The 19,458-nt window shown below is 38.4% G+C and overlaps 1 protein-coding gene across 1 annotated transcript in view; it reads right to left on the bottom strand.

The window, feature by feature from the left end:
- The window catches only part of LOC106080532 (serine-rich adhesin for platelets), a 556,280-nt gene that overhangs the window by 148,032 nt on the left and 388,790 nt on the right, over positions 1–19,458 (bottom strand). The window contains exon 5 of the mRNA XM_059361863.1: positions 6,333–6,623. Coding sequence (XP_059217846.1) covers positions 6,333–6,528 — 196 coding nt within the window. The 5' untranslated portion in view covers positions 6,529–6,623. The remainder of the gene's footprint in view (positions 1–6,332; positions 6,624–19,458) is intronic.

The raw sequence follows: 19,458 nt of genomic DNA, 5'->3' as shown, positions 1-19,458 counted from the left end.
TTCGAAATTCAACGAAATTGGGTAATAAATAAAGCTTTTATGGGCTTCAGTCCCCTTATCGGCAGATCGGTCTATATGGCAGCTATATTTAAATATAGTCCGACCAGAACCATATTTAGGTCAGATGTCGGGAGGCTTAAAACAATCCACTGTTGCAAATTTCAGCGAAATAGGGCAAAAAATAAAGCTTTTATGGCTTTCAGACCCTTTATAGGGAGATCGGTCTATATGACAGCTATATCTAAATATATTCCAATCTGAACCATATTTGTGTCGGGTGTCAGGAGGCTAAAAATAACTCACTGTTTAAAATTTCAGCGAAATCGGTTAAAAAATTAAACTTTTATAGGCTTCAGACCCTTCATCGGCAATTCGGTCTATATGACAGCTATATCTAAATATAGTCCGATCTGTACCATATTTGGGTCGGATATAGGGAGGCTTAAAACTGCGCGCTGTTCCAAATTTCAGCGAAATCGGATAAAAAACAAAGCTTTTATGGCCTTCAGACCCTTTATCGGCAGATCGGTCTATATGGCAGCTATATCCATATATAGTCCGATCTGAACCATATTTAGGTCAGATGTCGGGAGGCTTAAAATAACCCAATGTTTCAAATTTCAGCAAAGTCGGATGAAAAACGGATGGGCATTAGACCCTTTATCGGAAAATCGGTTTATATAGCAGCTATATCCAAATATGGTCCGATTAGGCCCGTTCAAGAACGTAACCAGCGTGCGTCAAAAAGTCCGATCTGTACCATATTTGGGTCGGATGTTTCAAGGCTTGAAACTGCGCACTACTCCAAATTTTAGCGAAATCGTTTAAAAAACAAAGCTTTTATGGCCTACAGACCATTCATCGGCAGATCGGTGTATATGACAGCTATACCCAAATATAGTCCGATCTGAACCATATTTAGGTCAGATGTCGGGAAGTCTTAAACTACTCACTGTTTCAAATTTCAGGAAAATCAGATGAAAAATGAAGTTTTTTGGGCATTAGACCCTTTATCGGAAAATCGATCTATATAGCACCTATATCCAAATATGGTCCGATTCGGCCCGTGTATCAAAAAGACGTATTTGTGCCAAACTTCAGCTCAATATCTCAATTTTTGAAGACTATAGAGTGATAACAACAGACGGACAGACACACGGACATCGTTAAATCGTCTTAGAATTTCACGACGATCCGAAATGTAGGGTTTGTAGGGTCGGAAATTGATATTTCGATGTGTTGCTAACGGTATGACTAAATGAATTTACCCCATATCCTACGGTAGTGTGTATAATAATTAATTAATTTTTGTTTGGTTGTTCCGTATAGACTCAAAAACGGCTGAACTGATTACCTAGACATTTTCACAGATTGTCTTGATTGGTCTGAAAGGAAACATAGGCTATATAATTTTTTGATATCGGAAGGGTGGCGGACCCTCCTCTTTACCCCAAAACTACTACCCAAAAATAAAAGTATACTGATCACGACTATATGGGACTCAAATGAAAGGTATGCAAGAGTAGAGTACGAATTTCATATTAAAAATTAGGTCCAAGTAACTGGGGTCCGCCCTAACCCCAAAACCCCTAACACCCTAAAATAGGTTTATTGAACGAGCATGACAATATGGGACTTAAATGAAAGGTATTCGGGAGTAAAATACGAATATAGTCAGGAAGAAGGAATAGGCTTTATAATTTGTTGATAACGGAAGGGAGCACCATGACGCTGATCACTTGGGTTCGAATCCTGGCGAGACCATCAGAAAAAATTTTCAGCGGTGGTTTTCCCCTCCTAATACTGGCAACATTTGTAAGATATTATGCCATGTAAAACATCTCTCCAAAGAGGTGTCGCACTGCTGCACGCCGTTCGGACTCGGCTATAAAAAGGAGGCCCCTTATCAATGAGCTTAAACTCGAATCGGACTGCACTCATTGATATGTGAGAAGTTTGCCCCTGTTCCTTAGTGGCATGTTCATGGGCAAAATATGCATTTGCTATGAAAAATATTTGGGAGCAGATTACGAATATGACACTACAATTTTCGTTCAAGTCTAGATGGCGCTTTTCCTCCTACAAATTAGTCGAATAGGTTAATTGACCCATTATGGCAATATGGGATTCAAATGAAAGGTATTTGAGAATAGAAAACGTAACTGATATTCAATACTGGTGCCAAGTGATTTGGGGGGTACGCCCTAAATCACCCCATAAACTGAACTTCATTTCTGACTATGGCAATATGGAGCTCAAATCTATGGTATTTGGGAGTACAGCATGAATTTGATATCTATTTTCAGTGCAAAGTGCCGTTGGCCGCCCCAGCCCCAAAACACCCTCCAAACGGTTCATACTTACCGACCATGGCAATATGGGATCCGAATTAAAGGGATTTGGGAGAGGAGCTCGAATTTGGTATCCATATTTGAGTCGAAATGTTTCGCCTTGAAAGCACTTCTCGGGGATTGGTAATGTTATTCGTTCGAAATTTTTTTTGCACTCTCACAATCACCAAAAATAGAACATGGTTTCTATTGTTGGAGTCGTGTGCCTCGGGGGCCGCCCAAAACCCGCCAAATGGATGTATAGACCAATCACGACAATATAGAGCCATGTGTTTGGGGAGCCACCCCACCCCAAAATATCTCCCTGTTATGTAAAAGCTATTTTGGGGTGGAGATTGATTGATTTTTGGGACAAAGACCCTGGGGTCCACCCCACCCACCGAACACAACTTATTTACCGATCATGCCATTATGGGTCTCATATCAAATGTTTTTGAAAGTAGAGCACGAATTTTATATTTACTTTAATGTTACAACCCCCGAAATACCCCCTAAACTGGAAATATTTACCAATACGGTAAAATAGGACTTAAAAGAAATGCATTTGGGAATAGAGTAAACATTTGTGCAAGAACCGAGCAGGGGCAAACTTCTCACACATCAATGAGTTCTTTTCGATTCAAGTTTAAGCTCAATGATAAGGGATCTTTATTTTTAGCCGAGTCCGAACGGCGTACCGCAGTGTGACACCTCTTTGGGGAACATTTTTTACATGACTATGCATGGTATAGTACCACGCAAATGTCGCCAGTGTTGTATGTTCTCGCCAGGATTCGAACGTAGGCGGTCAACGTCATAGGCGAACATAGGCTACAGTGTACGAATTCGATATCGACATTCAGGGCGAAGAATCTCCCTCCTAGAAAGATATTAGAGAGTTCAAGAAGGGATCTTTATTTTTAGCCGAGCCCGAACGGCGTAGCTCAGTGCGACACCTCTTTGGGGGGAATTTTTTGCATGACTATGCATGGTATGGTACCACGCAAATGTCGCCAGTATTGTATGTTCTTGCCAGGATTCGAACGCAGGCGGTCAGCGTCAAAGGCGGACATAGGCTTCAGTGGCACGAATTCGATATCGATGTTCAGGGGGAATTATCCCCACCCTAGAAAGATATTGGAGAGTTCAAGAAGGCGCAGCGGAGCGGGCCCGGTTCGGCTAGTATTTCATATTCATAGAAAAGTATGCCAGAATGAACTTTTCTTTAGAGGTAGCATATAAAAGAGATTTTCATAGAACCATTCAAATCGCTTTAAAAAGCCCAATAACTTGCGAATGTTCACATCCGCTAAATCAGATAGGTTCTGAAAGAAATGAGAACCTAAAGTGGAACTCCTTCTAACTGCTAGTGCGGGACACAAACGCAGAAGGTGTTCTAAAGTCTCTTCTTCCTCGATGTCCCTACAGCTTCAGCAAAAGTCGTTGCTGGCAACCTTCAGTCTGTCAGCATGTTTTCCGATTAGACAGTGACCGTCTGTTCTAGCCAATGACAGCATAGCAGTAGACCTCTTCAAGTCTAGATGAGGCCACATAGTTTTGGAATGCTCACAGCGCCCTCTTTGTGACCATCTATCATTCGTTGCCCTTCGGGCCTGGTCCTGAAAACTTAGATTACATGTCGTCAATAAGTTTTGATAGAAAAAATGTTCATATTTTGATAACTCCATATAATTTTCTGTTGAAATTACCGTTTTATTGACAAATTTAACTGAAATTGAATTTGCATGTGTAGTGAGTTGTTGTCACTCTTGCCTGCCAAAAACAAATTTTGTTGTTGTCATCAATTCTCTGGCCATTACTGTGAGGCTGAATCAAAGGTAATGTAATTTTTTTTCTGTATTGTCGATTAATAATTTAAATGGAGCGCATTACGTAAAAAAAAAAGATCCTCTACACATTCATAAATGAGGTCGTCGCATAGTATTTTTATGAATTTCACTATTTTTTGAGGTCTGGTGCTTTGGTTTTATTCTATTCACATATCGTTTTAGATAAAAACGACATTTTAATTAATATATGATTGTTATGGTCAGTACTAGTAGCAGAGGTAAAATACAAACCAAAAAAAGGCCAGATGGACAGCAAATATAAAATAAATCGAAATTTTTAAATATTAAATGCAACAATAGATTTTGCTTTATGGCAAATAAATTAAATTACTATTTGCACTGATATTTGTGGCTGTTTTGTTTTCGATTCCGATTTACATATAAAAAGATAACCTACTAAATAAATGCATTGGCATGGTAAGTTCTTTAATGCATTTTAAAACTGAAAGCTTGTGTGACTCAGTTAAAGTTTCATAGAGGGGGAAAATGATTTTAGGAATATTTAAAACAAGCTGAACTTAAGATACCCACTACCATGAATAAATTAACCATCCTCTTCAATAACAAATCCACTACCATATTCATTGTGATATGTAATTCGCGGCTGGTTTGGATCATATTTGATTGAGGTCCCGAAAACTCTTATACAAGTCACAGTTTCAGCGAAATCTGGACACAAATCCGCTTTTTATGGGATTAAGACCCTAAGTTGGAAGATCGGTCTATTGCAAATTTTGCCCATGAACATTCCACTAAGCAACAGGGGCAAACCTCTCACATATCAATGAATTCAGTCCGATTCAAGTTCAAGCTCAATGATTAAGGGCCTCCTTTTTATTGCCGAGTCCGAACGGCGTGCTGCAGTGGGACCCCTCTTTAAAGAGAAGTTTTACATGGCATAGTACCTCACAAATGTTGCCAGCATTAGGAGGGGAAAACCATCGCTGAAAATTTTGTCTCATGGTCTCCCCAGGTTTCGAACCTAGACGTTCAGCGTCATAGGCGGACATGCTAACTTCTGCGCTACGGTGGCCTATATGGCAGCTATATCTAAATATAGCCTGATATGGACTCTGCGCTGGTCGGCTGACAAAAGGCTTAACATAAGTGCGGATTTATGGGCTTAAGACCCTTAATCGGCAGATCGGTCTATATGCCAGCTATGTCTAAATATAGTCCGATTTTAACCATATTTGGGTCAGGTGCCGGGAGACGGGAAATAACCTATTACGGATGTTGAATGCGTCTGCTATGCAGACGATGTTATAATACTTCTAAGGGGTAAGGATCCGAACGAGCTATGCAGAAGACCGAAAGGGTCTTGCATATGGCATATGACTGGGCTAGACCCAGAGGCCTCAATGTTAACACAAAGAACACTGAAATATGCCTGTTCTCGAGCAAGACGAAGGTGGGCCAATTTGACGCACCACGTTTCCTTAATAGAACAATTTCGATATCTGACAAGGTCAAATACTTAGGAGTGATCTTGGACAGAAAACTGAATTGGAAGTGTCACATTCAGGAGCGTACTGAGAAGGCGGCCGAAGACGGGCCGTAGGCTCGAAATGGGGCCTGAATCCGAGGATAGTCCAGTGGCTCCACAGGAGAGTGATTTGACCAATACTTACTTACGCCTCGGTAGACGGGCCGTTGGCTCGAAATGGAGCCTGAATCCAAGGATAATCCAGTGGCTCCACAGGAGCGTGATTAGACCAAACGTATTTTTTTCTTACGCTTCGGTAGTTTGTTGGACTGCTATGAAGAAAAAGTGCAACATAAGGACCACACAACAAGTTCAGAGAACATGTTGTCTTGGCATAGGCGGAGCCTGTTAGGGCAAAGATCAATAAATTTCACAAAATTTGTTTGTTACTCTTTCGAGACGAGCTCAATGATCGGAGATATTCTTTGCAAATGGAAAAGGAAAGCCAGGGATCGCAACACACCAACTTCTATGGGACGCATTTCATCTTTAGTTAGAAGACTTTTCAACCATATTGTTTGTGATGGCTTCAAAGTCTGCCCTTTTACTTATTTTAATAAAAGATAGCCAGATGTTCCTTGTTTTAAACATACAAACACCCATAAACTTCAAACAACAACAAAAAATCAACTTTACTTATATAAATGAACATACATACATACATACCTTGTGCTTCAATTTGTTGTAATGATTGCGCCAATAAAATTCCAATTGTGATTGTGATGATTTTGAAATTATGCCATCTTTGCTGCCTTCCCATCATAGTCATTTTCTTCATGCTGCTCGTTGTTGTCGTTGTCATCTTGCTGGCATTCGCCTTCTTCAATCGAATTGAGGGAAATGGCGTCAATTTAGGCGCCATCGCTACTCCCTCCTTAAATTTAGCTTTGTAAAGTCCTTGCTCCCAGAGATCCTTGAATTAGGTTTTTTGCGCCCTTTTATGCTTCAATTGAAATGCTGTAACCAGATGAAGAGACCAGAAAACATTGTCATAAATTAGCGTGTTTTTGCATTTACATTATTATTGTGATGGTTAAAAAATATTTTGTACAAATTAATTTCGATTCTCTTTTGTCATGGAGTGGCAAACGTACTCGTAGTCGCGCACCATCAGCAGCATCAGACAATTAGTTCTGCAATAGTGGTTAAATAACAGAATGAACTCTTACAGAAACACACACACACTCACACACAGAGACACTTTGCAAGTGTCTTTCAAGCTTAATAAATTTCAAATCAATTAACTTAATTAAGTTTTGTGTCACACGCACATTCACACATACAAACATAGCCAAATGGCTAAAAGAAAACTTTGCTGCTGTCTTTTCTCAAATGTCTGCATAGATCTCTTGCTGTCTCCTTTGTGCATTTTCATTTCCAATACCATAACTAAAGTATCCTGCTACTTAAGGATTTCTCAAGAACAGATAAGTTGCACAAGTCTTTAGTGCTGTTGTTGTTGTGCTTTACTTCACTTTACTTTACGTTGCTTTGCTCAATTCCATTGTATTCCGAGAAGTGTTCAAATGTAGAATATAGAATTGAGTAGAATTGCTGGGTTGGTGGGTTGGTGGGTTGGTGGTCTCCCCAATACTTTTCGAGAGCTGAACATTTGCTTTATTATAATTCAATTATTCTATGATTATATTTTTATTGTTTGTCGAGAGTCGGCCATAACAATGGAGTGGGGGAAAAGAGCAGTTTGAAAAGTACATGCAATAGAAGATTTAATAGCCTATGATCTTATAATGACGTTTGCCTTATAATGTGGTTTCATGAAAAGCCAATCGCTTTTGTTGTAATTGAACGGAGCTAATGAAGTTGATGATTGCTAGGTATCGTCTTTGTGTTTAATTTGATTGATTTTAAATATTTCTCAAACTCATGAGAGGCATTTCGTTACACAAAATGTTTTGTTGCATCCTCTACGATATGGTATGAAACATTAGTATGTCAATCAAAAAAGAATATAAACTCCGTCCGTCACGAAGTCGTTCAAACTAATAACGATATTCACTTAAAATTATTTCACACAGTAACTGCTTTTTGATGTAAGTCCTTGGACCATATCGGCTCAGGATTTAGTGGTCTGTCCACAGACGTTCCAAGACGTTGACATACACTAAACGTTGTCAGAACGTCTAATAAAGGGTGATTTTTTTGAGGTTAGGATTTTCATGCATTAGTATTTGACAGATCACGTGGGATTTCAGACATGGTGTCAAAGAGAAAGATGCTCAGTATGCTTTGACATTTCATCATGAATAGACTTACTAACGAGCAACGCTTGCAAATCATTGAATTTTATTACCAAAATCAGTGTTCGGTTCGAAATGTGTTCATTCACCGTTCAGCGATGAGGCTCATTTCTGGTTGAATGGCTACGTAAATAAGCAAAATTGCCGCATTTGGAGTGAAGAGCAACCAAAAGCCGTTCAAGAACTGCCCATGCATCCCGAAAAATGCACTGTTTGGTGTGGTTTGTACGCTGGTGGAATCATTGGACCGTATTTTTTCAAAGATGCTGTTGGACGCAACGTTACGGTGAATGAACACATTTCGAACCGAACACTGATTTTGGTAATAAAATTCAATGATTTGCAAGCGTTGCTCGTTAGTAAGTCTATTCATGATGAAATGTCAAAGCATACTGAGCATCTTTCTCTTTGACACCATGTCTGAAATCCCACGTGATCTGTCAAATACTAATGCATGAAAATCCTAACCTCAAAAAAAATCACAATTTATATACATTTTTTTTGATGAGTGAAAAAAGTTTTTTTTTTTGGTGCTGCCGAGAAACGAACCAGTGTTCCATAAACGGTTTACCATATTGGACCACAGCTGTATTTGTAAATACCATATTTAAAGAGGCTTTTAAACTAAATGTTGGTATACCTACACATTTAGTTTGGATGATGTTCATATCGGTTGGTGCATGAAATCAACAACCCGCGTTCACAAAATCATCCTTAATCTCGTGGCAGCCTGTTGTACGTACCGAATTGACCCGATGTACGCCTTCATCGGCAAGGGCTGCCGCCTCGGTGTACAACACATTGCTACAACAACAACAACAAAATCATCCCAGAATGTTGACAATTTTTTCAACAACGCCTGTTCATGATGCGCTTCTTCATCTACTTAAGAGATGTATTCCTCCACATGGAATTTTCAGTTTGGTTTTAAACTTTTCCATCACTTAACTTTATTATGAAGATAAGTGCAACACGCTTAGTTCATTTGGGCCAACCCCACCATCATGGATTCTGCTAAAAATTTCTGAGGGGCATATGTGAAAAGGGTTTTCCAAAGGTGGTGTTATTTTGGCATTCAAAGAAAAGTGCCATGTTTTGAGATAAATGATCGGATGTTTATTTCCTAATAAATATGAAGGTATAGAGTAAATAATGAAAACATGTCAAAACGCATAAAATTCGGCCGTGCCGATCTTTTGATACCCACCACCAAAATCGGGAAATAAATACGCCTATTATAGGCTTAAAACCTTAAATCGGCATATCGGCCTATATGGCAGATGTATGCGAATAAGGTCCGGTATACACTACATTTGGGTTAGATGTCGAGTCCCCTAGTGTAACTCACTGTTTCAAATTTCAGCAAAATCGGAGAATAAATGCGACTTTTACAGTCTTTAGACACTTAAGCTGAATATCGGTCTCTCTGGCAGCTACATCTAAATATAGCCGTATCAGGAACATATTCGGGACAGATGTTGGGATTCCTGATACAACTCATTGTTCCAAATTTCATTTAAATCAGGTAATAAATGCGCCTGTTATAGGCCTAAGATCCAAAATCGGCAGATCGGTCTATATGGCAGCTATATCTAATCATGTTCCGATTTGGACAATTTTTGGTTCGGATATCGATGGGCTTAATATAACTCATAATGTCAAATTTCACGTTAAATCGTCTTCGAATTGTACAACGATCCGAAATATATGTACTTTCTAGGGTCGAAAATTGATATTTCGATGTGTTACAAACGGAATGGCTAAATGAATATACCTCCGATCCAATGGTGGGGGGTATAAAAAAATATCAACGAAATGGCCACCTCAACCATGCTTATATTTTCGCAAAGTGGATGCCCTATGTCTTTGACAGCTTCACGAATCTTTAAAGTCTTGAATCGACGCTGGGCTATTGGCGTCCACCTTAACTTTCAAATGACCTCAAAGGAAGAAGACGAAAGGAGTTTAATCACAAGATTTCGGTAGATAACACTCACCGGAAACATTTTTTGGTGTTTGTGTGTGGTAAGTAGCGCCGTCTTGTTGAAAGTAAACGTTGTCCACATCAATTCAATCCAGAGAACTGCAAGCGGTGATATTTTTCTGATTTGCAATATACTCATAAGAATGCGGTGTTATTATCTATTGCCACTGTAATTGACTCGGTGTTATTATCAGCGCATTGATATGTGTGGCGATCGTATGAATACTCGTACATTAATTTTGATGCTTCGCGTACCATGGCTTTTAACATCGTCTTTGCCAATAGCGGTGTTATGAGTGAATGTAAGACGGGATTGGACACACCGCAAACACCGCATCAACACAACATGTTGACTAGAATTATAATTGCGGTGTTGCTTTTGCAACGTGTGAATACTCGTACATTAATTTTCATGCTTCGCTTACCATAGCTTTTAACATCGTCTTTTGCCCATGGCGGTGTTATGAGTAAATGTAAGACGGGAATGAAAATACCGCATCAACACAACACATTGATTCGAATCATAATTGCGGTGTTGCTTTGCAGCGATGAGAATACCCATTTATTTGAACAAAAATATATTTTTAATATTGCTAGTATTTAAATTCATTCTGGATTACTTATTTTGATAATTTTATGGAATTTTTTTTTACTTTTTTTTATGTTAAATACAAATTTTGCGGTGTTTGCATTGTCTTTGGCAAACACTCATTATACCACCGCATAAAAAACACTTGAGCATACGTATTTGCGGTGGTAGTTTAAACTCAGGCTTCACTCGTTTACTTCAAAGTGATATATACATATACACATCGGCACCACCGCAAAATTATTTTTGTTTTTTGTACAAGGCGTTTTCGTTAATTGGAGTTGAATGGCTGCTTTTTTGCGTTGATTAAAAAAGACACGTATTTTTGAGGTGCACCCCAAAAGCGATACACCACTGTAGATCTCCGATAGAGTTCAACTCCGACCATAAAACTCATTGATCATCTCTCCATGGTGCAATCTATTCACCGTTACTGCTCATCCAATCTTATTTTCGAAAAAGTAACGTTCAATGACCCTGCTGGACCATAAACCACACCAAATGGTAAAAAGTTGAGGATGGAGAGGCTTTTCAACAATAACTCTTGGGGTCTCCGAGCCCCAGATGGGACAATTTTGCTTGTTGATATAGCCACCGTGGTGGAAAAGAGCCCCCTCAGTCAGGATTAGTCTTTTTTTCACCATTTTTATACCCTACACCATCACTGTGGTACAGTGTATTATAACTATGTGCATATGTTTGCAATGCTTAGAAGGAGATCGGAGGCCACCGTAGCGCAGAGGTTAGCATGTCCGCCTATGACGCTGAACGCCTGGTTTCGAATACTGGCGAGAACATCACAAAACAAGTAAAAGAGTGATAAGTTCGGCGGAGCCGAATCTTATATACCCTCCAGCATGGATCGCATTTGTCGAGTTCTTTTCCCGGTATCTCTTTTTAGGCGAAGAAAGGATAAAGGAAAATAATTGCTATGCTATTGGAGCGATATCAAGCTTTGGTCCGATTCGGACCATAATCGATTTGAATGTTAGAGATCATAATGGAACTCATCGTGGAGATGTGGGGCTCAAAAAGTTATTATTTGGTCCCAAGAAGTCACATCGTGAAATCGGTACTTAGGGGGGTATATCACCATATTAACCGATTCGGATAAAACTTGGCACTGATGTTGTAAGTCACGCGATAGGTTTTAGGGCCAAATCAGGTGAACATGTAGGCTTATAAGGGCTGAAGAAATCGAATCCGGGTATCGATTTATATGGAAGCTATATCTGTTTATAGACCCTCAGATCATACCTGGCATGGATGTTGGAAGTCGTAACTCAAGTCTTTGTTCCGAATTTCCGACAAATCGGATGAAAATTGAGGCTTCTAAGGAATTAAGAAATCAAATCCGGGGATCGGTTTATATGGGGCCCATATCTTCTTATAGACCTATTCGGATCATACTTAGCATTGTTGTTGGAAGTCGATATCTCAAGTCTTTGTTCCAAATTTTAGCCAATCATTCGGGCAAAATGTTGATATACTTTACTGTAACGATTTCTGCAGAAGCTGTACGGACGTCTGTTGTATGCTTGTCCCGCACTGGCAAGCAAAAGGATTTCCATTTTAGCTTTTTATTTTTTCACGACTGGGCTGAATTAGCAGATGTGAACATTTGCAAGTTATTAAGCTTTTTTTTGAACTGATATCGTTGTTTAAATGGTAGAAAGTAAAAAGCATTTCCTACTATTGTTTCTGTGATATAACAATGGCCTAATGTGTCTTAGTGGGTCAGATTGTAAACTGCCACTTTAAGCAAACCGAACCCAACCTTTCCCTTGAAATAATTTCTTTCTAAATCCTTTGTTTTGCATTTCTACAACATTTCAGTAAATTCGCACATGGATTAGCATCATTGAAAGAAAAACGCATGGCACTTAAATGCTGTAAAGCGTGCCTGCAAACTACACCCAGAGAAAAGTTGATATCTAACGTGCTCATTTCAGTACCATACGGTATTGATAGTAAAGCAACACTGTATGGTAGGAAATCAATACCGCATGCTATGAATGAAAAATAAAATGATTACTACCATTTGGTTCTAGCCTTTTTACCAAACTGGTATTGATTTCAATAACAAACTGTTATTGGTTTTAGTACCAATCCGGTATTAGTTTTAAACCAAATCGTTATTGAATATTTCACCCCCTAATGAACCAACATAAAAAGCCATTGAAAAGGTGTTATTTTTTATTTCGTTGATTTAAGTTAACAATTATAAGTAAATAAATAAAAAAATAATGTTACACCGTGACCAACATGGATTCTTTGTATTCAGCAATTGATTCAATACCCATTGATTCCCAGAAGTGGTTTCCATATGAACCCATCAATATAGCATTCTTTACCACACAAGAGAATTTATCATGTTTGTTTTTACTATTTCCATGTTCACCGCTTTTGAGTATTTAAACACGTTTGTACGCATATAAATCGTATTAAAACATTTTATTGCCCAAAAAGTAATTGCGGTTTTTTTAAAAGAAAGTAAATGCATTTTTAATATAACTTAGAATGAACTTTAATCACATATACTTTTTTTACACTTTTTTCTAAATCAAGCTAAAAGTAACAGCTGATAACTGACAGAAGAAAGAATGTAATTACAGAGTCACAAGCTGTGAAAAAATTTGTCAAGGCCGACTATATGAAAAATCCGCAATTACTTTTTGGGCAACCAATACATTAATTCTTAATAAGCTCCTTCGACTGGTATCAAATTGATACCAAATGGTATTAAAAATATTTGCCAAGAACGTGAATAAAATAATACCAGACGGTATTGGCAAAGTACCGTCCTTTTTCTATCAGTGTGTGGTAAACACTAATATTTACAACATTTACACCAAGGTAAACAACACTTTTGCCGCGATGACAAGAATACAAATGTGATACCGTTAATTCTTAACAGGCTCCTTCGACTGGTATCAAATTGATACCAAATGGTATTAAAAATATTTGCCAATAACGTGAATAAAATAATTACAGACGGTATTTGCAAAGTACCGTCCTTTTTCTATCCGTGTATGGTAAACACAAACATATACATCCTTGACACTTTAAGCTTGCGTTTTTACAATATGAACTCACTTAGTAAAAATATAAAAAAATAAACTTTTGCACCACATACTCTCACAGCATAACCATAATACTTGAACAAATTGAAAAACTAATTTATAACCTTCTTGACAATTCATTTCCCTCCTGTGGTGGGGTGGTTGCTAATTTCTTTCTGTTTGTGCCTTGCTGCTTCTTGCTTTCAAAAGCGAGAGAAACCGAGTAGAGAAGTAACATTGAATGTGAAGTGCAAGAACTAGAAATGAACAACCATAGTTTTATTACTTCCTTCCACTGTGATTACCAATTATGGTATGGTACTATCGGTAGTTGTTGGTGTCGTCGATCCTTTCTTTGCTGGGGCTTTATGTGGGATTTGCTTTTTTTTTTTGTTTTTTTGATTCTGTAAAGTTCCCTCGTCTTATTCAGTGGTTGGTTTCCGGATTTTCCACTCATACTTTATGACACTTGATGGGTCACTCAAAGACCATGGTGGCATGTCCTGCTTGACTGTTGTTTTTTTCCTCATCTACACTTCAGTTTGTTTTATTCGTTTATGGTTTGCACTTAGTGGGCTTGAGTTTCTAAATGCTGCTGCTGGCGCTGCTGTTGCATTCATTGCTCCTTGCTGCCAGTGAGCAATCCATTCATTCATTCACCCATCCATCCATCCATCTATCCATTAATAAGGAAGACAAGTTAAAGGAAAAAAGTAACAGCCGACTCACAAGAAGGAAACATGAAAGTAGGAAGCAAAGAAACTAATTCCGCGAGTCTTAATGACTTTTTGTAATAACTTTTCATTTCTTGTAATCTTTGGTCGACTTTTTCCTTTCTCTGTTATCTTTTAGTTTTGAAAATATTAATAGAATTTGCCATCATAGTTCTTTGGCAAGAAGACGTAGAGATTTTTAAATGAAAGCAAATTATTAATGAAATTTTTCTAAGGGGTTTAAGGGAAGAAGTGTGATTTGAGATGTAAAGACTGCATTGAAGCTTGCTTGGAGGTTTAGAAAAACTATACTGAATGGAATATACAGGAATAAATATATAATTGGCGTGGTCACTCTCTTGGCCGGGTTGACAAATTTTGAGAGCTCCTTTTAATACTTGTTAGAAATAGTGTCCTAAAATATATCTCCTTTGGGGTTTAACTTGACGAAACGAATATCTCTTTTGGTGGTTCTTAACATTTCCTGAGATATGTAAAGTCACTTACCCTTAAAAAATTTCAACCACTATAAACCCATTGCGAAGATTCAAATGATCATGGTACTCGAATGTCTGGACTCTCTCTAGAGAACAATTGAGATGTATGGATATAATTGAAAACTTTACGATACATATTATTACCACTCATGCATCAACACTAAGAGTCAGAGCTGATTTAAAAACAATGTTTTTTATTCTCAGGGTACTAGAAAGCAACCGTTTGAATGTAGCGAATAGCACTGTAATTAATTCAGAAGCGAAGCTAGCTATGGCTTCAAGGCAAAACTCTCAAACCTCCATTAAGAGAAACGGCTTATTGCTCTGGATTCCAAAATCCAGGCAATTTTTGATGACGGTAGCAACCTGCTGGTTTCAATATGACACCTTCTGGTTGCTTTTCAATCGGTAGATTAATTAATGATTAATTCTTACTAAAGCGAGCTGTTCGTCACCTTAGTGCTATATGCAGTACCTGCTGCACTATCGCTTGCATAAGCGTCATGTATACGAGTAGATGTTTCTCTAAGTTATTTGATGAATTTTTTATTTCTAAGCACAAAATTGGGTTATTGAGTTCCTGTTTACCGTCTCTGCCATTTAATTAAGCAGATTCACACATTTTAAGTTATTTAATCAGAACACAACTTGATTATTTGGGAGATACAAACATTTTAACTTAAAACAAGTAAAAAGGCAATAAGTTCGGCCGGGCCAAACTTTGGATACCCACCAACTCGAGTATATATATAAATCCCCTTTCGTCCCAATCCGATGAATATTGGATAATTTATGCCCCAAATTCGGCACAGACATTGAGTGGTCTAATATATAAGTCACTGTTCAATTTTGTAGAACAAAATATTGGTCTTTTTGGCAGTTATATCCAAATATAAACCGATCTGAACCATTAAGGACACCGATGTCGGAAAGCCTAGCATAAGTCACTGCGTCAAATTTCTACGAAATCGGATAATAAATGCACTTTTTATAGGGCCAGGACTTAAAATCGAGAGATCTTTTTATATGGCACCCTTAACTAAATCTGGACCGATGTAGACCAAATTAGACCGATGCAGAGGTTAGCATGTCCGCCTAGACGCTGAACGACTGGGTTCGAATCCTGGCGAGACCATCAGAAAAAATTTTCAACGGTGGTTTTCCCCTCCTAATGCTAGCAACATTTGTGAGGTACTATGCCATGCAAAACTTCTCTCGAAAGAGGTGTCGCACTGCGGCACGCCGTTCGGACTCGGCTATAAAAAGGAGGCCCCTTATCATTGAGCTTAAAACTTGAATCGGACTGCACTCATTGATATGTGAGAAGTTTGCCCCTGTTCCTTAGTGGAATGTTCATGGGCAAAATTTGCATTTACTATATACGTAGTTATATCTTAATAGGGGCTGGTATCGATCATATTTTATTCAGGTGCCGAGAACTCATTTAGAAGTAACATTTTCAGACAATAAATCTGCTTTCTATGTGATTAAGATCCAAAATTGGAAGATCGGTTTATATGACAGCTGTATTTGATCTGACCCATATTTGGGGCGGGAGGCTAAAAACAACTCACTGTTTCAAATTTCAGCGAAATCGGATAATAAATAAAGCTTTTGTGGGCTTCAGACCCTTTATCGGGAGATCGGTCTATAGGGAAGCAATAACTAAATTTAGTCCGATCTACACCATATTTGGGTCAGATGTCTGGAGGCCTAAAATTACTCAATATTTCAAATTTCAGCGAAATTGGATAAAAAATAAATCATTTATGGACATTAGACTCCTTATCGGGAGATCGGTCTATATCGCAGCTATAACTAAATACAGTCAGATATGAACCAAATTTGGGTCGAGTCTTGAAAGGCCTAAAACTACTCACTGTTTCAAATTTCAGCGAAATTGGATGAAACATAAAGCTTTAATAGGCCTCACACCCTTTATCGGGACATCGGTCTATACGGCAGCTATAGTCAAATAAAGTCCGATCTAAACCATATTAAGGTCAGTTGTCGGGAGGCTTAAGATAACTACCTGTTTCAATTTCCAGTGAAATGGGGTAATAAATAAAGCTTTTATTGGCATCAGACCCTTTATCGGCAGATCGGTCTATATGGCAGCTATATCTATATAAAGTCTGATCTGAACCATAGTTAGGTCAGATGTCGGGAAGCTCTTAGCTACTCACTGTTTCAAATTTCAACAAAATCGAATAAAAAATAAATGGGCATTAGACCCTTTATCGGTAGATTGGTCTATATAGCAGCTATATCCAAATATGGTCCGATTTGGCCCGTTCAAGAACTTAACCGGCGTGCATAAAAAAGACGTATCTGTGCCAAATTTCAGCTCAATATTTGAAAGTGATTACAACAGACGGACGGACAGACAAAAGTTCCTTAAATGATTTTTTCAAATATATGGGTTAGTTTAGTTTTAAGTGGCAGTCTGCCATCAGACTCACTCAGACGTTTTCGTCCATTGTGATACCACAGGAACAGAAGAAGGAAGATGCCTTTTAGTTCCTACCGTTGAAACATTCAGATCGTTTTTAAACAGCCCAATAACTTGCGATTGTTCACAGCCGCTAAATCAGACAGGTTCTCTAAGAAATGAGAACCTTAAGTAGAACTCCTTCTAACTGTCAGTGCGGAACACACACACAGAAGGTGTTCCATAGTCTCTTCTTCTTCGATGTCCTTACACCTTCTACAAAAAACCTTGCTGGCAACCTTTAGTCTGTCAGCATGTTTTCCGATTCGACAGCGACCTGTCATGACGAACACAATGACTGAGAAATCTGTTCTAGCCAATGACATAAAAACGGTAGACCTCTTCAAGTCTAGATTAGGCCACATAGTATTGGAATGCTCACAGCCCCTTCTTTGTGACCATATATCATTCGTTGTCCTTCGGGCCTGGTCCTGAGAACTAAGCTCACATATCGCTAGAGGCATACCCACAGATTCCAGTATCCCTGGTATGTGAAGGGTAGTTTCCTAGTCTCGCAAGCTCGTCCGCTTTACAATTCCCTGGGATATATCTGTGTCACGGCACCGAAATATATAAGAGCTATATTAAGGTTAAAACCGATATAGGCCGTACTTGTCATGGCTGCTAGTACAAGTCATAGAAAAATACCACCTCCAAAATTTCAGGCAAATTGAGTAACACCTCAGCTCTAACCGTTTTAAATTTCAAAAAGATATCTCTGCCCGTTCTTACACACAGCATATTTGGACTAATTTCTTTCGATTTTCTTCCACTGTGCGTTGGTAGGTTGTACTCATAGGTTGAACTTATATATTTCATTCCGAAAATACCTTTATGATATAAATACCACACTAAACCAGCTCGACACCCTGTCTACTAGCTGTTCCTTTGTCAATGCATGTGTTCGAGTGTTTTAGTTTGATAGTTCGATAGTTAGTTTGTTAGCTCATCATCCTAGACCATTGATTTTATACTTAATATATGTCTCCTTCCTATGAGTCCCAATTGTTTAAGGATTACCTTCATATAACTTTTTTTAATCTCTATTTTTTTTTTCTTTGCATCTGCTTTACTTTTCCTTCCACTCACTTTAGCCTCATAACTTTTCAAGTTCTCAATCTCAAGAAACTCCCAGTCTCTTATCATTTGACCGAAACCAATATTTATTGTCAATTGAAGTGGTCTAAAAGGACATACTGAGGTACTCCACTTGACCCAGCTGTAATTGAAGGGGAAGACCAAGACCAAGAAGTTAATAACAAAAAGGAACTTCAAGACCACACTATTACACTTCATTTTTACGAGCAAGTCCATCATCAACATTATCGTTGTCACCGCCATTGCTATAGTTTTCATATCAGTCATGGCTCATACTGCTAACAGCAGCAGCAGCATCAGTTTCATTTACCTTCCATGGGTAACGGTATTAAGTTCATGCAAGTAAAGCAACTTGCTCCGTTTTCAAAAGGACACGGCGTGGAAACCCAAAGACCGACCTCCACATGGTTAATAGGTTGCTGCAATTAGGTTGCACTCTATTTCGTTTTATTCACTGCCACCTTGTCTTTTAAAACTATTATCATTTTGTTGTGTTTCTTTTTACCTTTGTGAAGCATTTTTTTATTACACTGAAAGAAATTGAAAAGTTGCATTGGAATGGGTAATGTCGGGTTTTTCAATAAGAGCGCTGCAAAAGATTTTTTTTTTTTTTTTTTTTTTTAATGAGACAAAAACGGTTGTGGATTTCAATGAAATTCTCTATTTCTGTGAAGTTATGTTCGTTGCCATTTTGTATGGAACTCGATTTCACACACCACATGTCCTCCAAGTCCATATTATCCAAATGGGGTCAAAAATGCTCTGAACGGTAGCAATTCCCATTCACTATAACGTGCCGGTCTTGATCATCGCCTAAGAAGTACGGCCCAATGACGCCGCCGGCCCATAAACCGTACTAAACCGTTTTTTCGGGATGCAATGATGACTCATTGAGTACGTGTGGATTCCTGTCTGACCAATAACGCATATTTTGCTTATTCACGAAGCCATTTAGGTAGGACGATTATGACGACCATAAATTGGACGCAGCGCTCTTAACGTTGAGGTCACTGACTCCGAATTTCGGTAGTAAATGTTAATAATTTTGACTCGTTGTTGGCTTGTATATATTTCCTTCATAAAATGACAAATCTTACTTA

This window comes from Stomoxys calcitrans, chromosome 2, assembly GCF_963082655.1.
Source record: "Stomoxys calcitrans chromosome 2, idStoCalc2.1, whole genome shotgun sequence".
In the NCBI taxonomy this organism is placed as follows: Eukaryota; Metazoa; Arthropoda; class Insecta; order Diptera; family Muscidae; genus Stomoxys; species Stomoxys calcitrans.
This window is presented reverse-complemented; position numbering and strand designations above follow the sequence as displayed.